The 4,940-nt window shown below is 36.7% G+C and overlaps 1 protein-coding gene across 1 annotated transcript; it reads right to left on the bottom strand.

The window, feature by feature from the left end:
• Nucleotides 1-653: 653 nt before the first annotated feature.
• LOC133337788 (transcription factor mef2A-like) lies at nucleotides 654-2,897 on the bottom strand. The gene has a single exon (XM_061545990.1). The coding sequence runs from the start codon at nucleotides 2,895-2,897 to the stop codon at nucleotides 654-656; it is 2,244 nt and encodes a 747-aa protein (XP_061401974.1).
• Nucleotides 2,898-4,940: the final 2,043 nt, after the last annotated feature.

The following is a 4,940-nucleotide window of genomic DNA, read 5'->3' as shown; positions in this document are numbered from 1 at the left end:
TCCTTGTAAAATTTCACGATGTTCGGACCATAACTGCGGCCTCTGGAGCGACCAGAAAAACCGACAAAAATTTAGTATTTGATCCATTTCATCCCCTAAATATTAAAAGATCTTCACCAAAAACAATAGGGGACTTCATTGGCCAGAACTCGTCCTACATGCAAAATTTCGTGAAGATTGGTCTATAACTGTGGCCTGTATCGTGTTTACAAATTATAATGGACAGACAGACGGACGGACGGACGGACACACATGTCTAGATCGACTAAATGAACTAAATTTTAGTATGGAAGAAATTTCATAATATGTAGAGACTAGATCAAATTGGTAACTCCATTCGAGAGTTGGGAGTAACCAATCGTTTTGCTGGTTGGCAGACGGACGAACGATAATTATTAAATCAAAAAAAAAAAAAATTATCTGAACAGGATTTGATCTTTTCTGTGAGATACGTTTTTATAGGATCGACATGTTTATATCCCTGTTAGCCTTAAGACTAAGTATATGAAGACTGTTTTTAATACTTTCGCATGGTGGAAAATCAAAGACGAAGATCAAACATGGCGGTATTTCTTTACTTGAAATGTTAGACTTATGCTAATTTTTGCACTAAACACAGATACATTTTATCTTGAATATTTTCAACATTTTACTTACTTCAAATGTTCAGCTTTCAAATCATTCTTATTGTTGAATGGGTGCAATTCGGTGACATCTTCGATTATTTCAATTGTTGCCTTGCCACTGCCAACAACACTGTCGTCTACACTTTGTTTCCTGGGCGATGTGCGACCGCCACTGCCACTGCCCTCCACATGTATGGGTATGAAATGAACATTGCCCATGGCATTACCGGTGGCGCCATTAATATTAATAATATCACGTTCTTCACCTGAGGCTGAATCTGAGGTGGCATTATTCGACGACGAGGAGGAGGAGGGATTCGACGATGATGAAGTATTGCCACAAGAGTTTGTTGACTCGACAACAACATCTGGTAGGCTAATACTTTCGATGCACACCAAACGTTCATTGGGATCGAGAAATTCTGTTGTTGTATCGACAAAATCAATTAGCTCCTCACAATGTGTTAGAGTTTCATCACAATCGGTGGAACTGCCATCTCGTATGAAATGCTGTTGGTGGTGGTATTGTTGTTGTTGCTGGTGTTTCATATGGTGTGACATTGTTGGTGTTGTAGAACTGCGCCCATTTGTCGATGCAATCGATTCACCCATACCCGAATCGGGATAGCTGGTGCTTAAATTAGAATCCGTACTATTATTGCTGTGATTAATATCAATGCTGTGGGCATAGCGCTGGCGATCTGGACTAAGCGATGCTGAGTTTTTACGTTGCTGAAATTCATTGTCAAGGTTGCTGGCAGTGGCGACATGATGTTGTGCTGCTGTAAATTTGTTGTTTTGCTGTTGTGTTTTTGCTGCCGCACCTTCATCGGTTTCATTGCCCTCATCAGTGTCATCATCGTTGTCGGCATCTTCCTCATATTCTTCTTCCTCTTGTTCGGGTACATCTTCTAGTTTCACATAATTATAACGCATTTGCGAGTACATTGACGTTGGTGACGGTGAACGATATGATGATGATGTTGAACCTGATGATAACGAAGATGCACCATTGGGGCCTCCCTCGGATTCTTTGTTGGTGCCATAAGAGGTTTTGCTGTTGTTGTGATCATTGAACTCTTGTTTATTTTGTTCAAGATCATAATATCCTCGTGGTGTATTCTGGGGATATAATGGCGTTGTTGTATTGGTGGTGGCGGTACTACAATCTGACACGGTTATGGTGGGCAAACCGGGTGATTGTTGTTTATTGTTGCCGTTGTTTTGCGGTGGTAACGATGATTCGCGAAATTCCCGTAAATGAGCGGAACTTGACGATGGTGACATTTCACCACCTTTGGTATTTTTTTGACCCATTGTTGTCGAAGTTGTTGCTGTTGTTGTTGTTTGATTAACGCGATTTTGATCACATACCGTTGTTACCTGATTCAATTGACCATCACGATTGTTCGCTAAACGCTGATCGTTATTCTGCGTTACTTGTGCTGCGATCACACTACTAACGCTATGCTCGATGACCGGAGAACGATTAATGCGATATTGCTCACTATGGCCGCTGTTATTACTCAAATTCTGCTCATCTCTCTCATGCTCAGACTCTTCTCTTGGCTGAAGAGCTGACGATGATGATGGCGATGACGATGTTCTCCCGCTGTTCTCTTCTTGTTTAGTATTTTCCGTGGGCAGTGGAGGCATATGCTCTTTGGCTGAATTACTTGCGTCTTGTTGCTGAGTAGGAAGAGTATTATGGCCAGTGGTGTTTATTTTGTTTTGGCTAAAATCTGTATGGCTATTATTAGACATAGTCATTTGATAAGTGTGTGTAGCAGTGGTAGTGGTAGAGGGGTCGCCGTTCATTTCAAGGTGTGTTTTAATGGCAATTCCATCGCTACTATCGGCAGGGGAAGGGATGACATTGGCGGCAGGAACATCATTACTATGGCCGTCAGAACGATCATCATCATGGTTTTCATAATTATTACTTTTATTATTATGGCCATAACTTTCAGACACATTTGTGGAGGGTGTATGATGGGGTTGATCTGAAATGTGTTGGTTGCCACCATTAATGCCGCCTATCTCTGCTTCATCATTGCCGCTACCAGCCTCTTGATAGATGACGGCAACAGGTGCATCGGAGGCATTTGTTGATTGCATTTGCTGCATTTGGCAGCCTGAAAGCTGAGGGTGCTGTTGCTGCTGTTGTTGATAAATTAAATGTTTCGGCTTCTGGTGCTGGTGCTGTAGCTGCTGCTGAGTACTTTGATTCTGTTGATTTCGATTACGATTGTGATTACGTCCACGCGCCATATATACGTAATATTTAATTTTCGATAATTACTTCCTGCACTTTTATTCTGTTTTTCTTTTCTTTCAGACTTTTGCAATGGAAATTTCCCAAAAAAATAAATTTAAGTTTTCACACACACACACACACATCACTTTTAATTTATTTTGATGCATAATGACACTGAACAATACTTGAATAATTATTATATATTATTTTTTGGTTTTGTTTTCGATTTGCAAATATTTTGGCATTCATGGCTGGCTCAAGGTTAACTTTTTTTTTCAAATTCCAATAGTTTCACATAATTTCACTTTCGACGGACATGATTTTATTTTGTATTTATTCTCAATTTTTTTTACTAACAACAAAGCAGCCCTCTAAAAAATGCCCAGTTGTCTGTTCGGTAAATTCCTTTGGTTTTTGGGGTTTTTGGATCCGTATTGCCTAAATATTATTTGTCGACTGCATCGCAAAAAAGAGATTGTGGTTCATGAAAGTCGTTCATCTATCTTTAGGTTTTCCGATTTTCTTTTGAATTTCTTTTTAGCAGGTATCTATGCTATTTTGTTTTTATTTCGTTATTTCTTTTGGTTTTTATTGTTATTCACTTCGTTAATAGATCGCTCATTGATTCACTTCGATTTGTTTTTAATGTTTTGGCAATTTATTTAGGTAGTTGTAGTAGTAGTTTCCTTTTCATAACATTACTATATAATTATCTTCAAAGTTCGCCAATTAATTGAATTAATTATATATGTATATATGAAAAAAAAGTAAAAACCACCACAAGAAAAACACTTAAATTTTTTGTGTGTCTGCCACAGCTATTCCATTCGGCCTGTTCGTTTCGACTATACTGTTTGGTATTATTATAAAACACTGCCAGCATTAATCTTCGAAGTGTTTATTTAGATAAATACCCAACAAACAAAATCAACAACAGTCAGTCCGAAGAACACAGGTATAATAGAAGAATTTTTGTTGTTGTGGTTTACCACCAACGAATTTTCATTTAGAAAATAGAATATAAATATTTTGGTTTATTTGAAAGTTCTCATCATGTGCTTTCTTTTGGGTGGGAAATTGAGAAAAGTGAATAATTAAGAAAAAGATCATCGGCGGACTTAGCCGACTTTAAGATACCCTATTTGGTGTGCACAATAGGTTTCTTAAGAATCAGATGGTATCCCATATAATGTTTACGGAATTCATTTCCAATCTGACAGACTTAGATTGATATACCTTATTTGGTATATACGTATAGATAGGTATGTAGAAGACCAGTGTGGATTAAATTTGCATAACCTCTGATTTACAGTTAATGGGGGGTATATACAATTTGATAAGATCACAAATGTGTTCATCAAAATATCGGTTGTAGAATAATAAATGTCCGTGCATCTGCATTACTGATAATTCATAAAGAGAGTTACAAAATTTATACATATTAGCATCGTTATATTCATCCAAACTTATATTATGTTCGTAGACGAAAAGTATCGCTGTACAACATCTTATATACACCACCATCACCTTATGATTAATATTTTGAAATCTTATAAATCACATATGAAGTGAATACAAAGTAATAAGTTTACCGAGCCGAATCTAGATCAAGCCCATTTTCGGAAGCGACAAAACGGGTTAACATTAAAAAATAATAAATGTATCGATTGAATTTTATAACCAAACATTTTTTATAAAACAAGTAAAATTTGCTGATTTGATTTGATATATCTATATACATATATATATATAAACATGAATTACTGTTCGTTAGTCTCGCTAAAACTCGAGAACGGCTGAACGGATTTTTCTTATCTTAGTCTTGAAATGTTCGTGGAGCTTTAGGGAAGGTTTAAAAGGTGAGAAAAGATCGAATAAATGCCGGGAAATCTCTAAAAAGCTGACTTTTATATTTCCCATACAAATGTTTTCTAAATAAAATGTAGATTCATACATTCAATTTGCTTTTTTTGTCAGAATTTTTTTTTTAAGTTTGACAAATTTTAAATTTTGTTACAAATTAAGTTTCTGAAAGGATTAAGATTGGATTACCGATA

Source organism: Musca vetustissima, unplaced genomic scaffold, assembly GCF_032173495.1.
Source record: "Musca vetustissima isolate MV318-11 ecotype Yass unplaced genomic scaffold, APGP_CSIRO_Mvet_v1 utg28698, whole genome shotgun sequence".
Classification (NCBI taxonomy): Eukaryota; Metazoa; Arthropoda; class Insecta; order Diptera; family Muscidae; genus Musca; species Musca vetustissima.
This window is presented reverse-complemented; position numbering and strand designations above follow the sequence as displayed.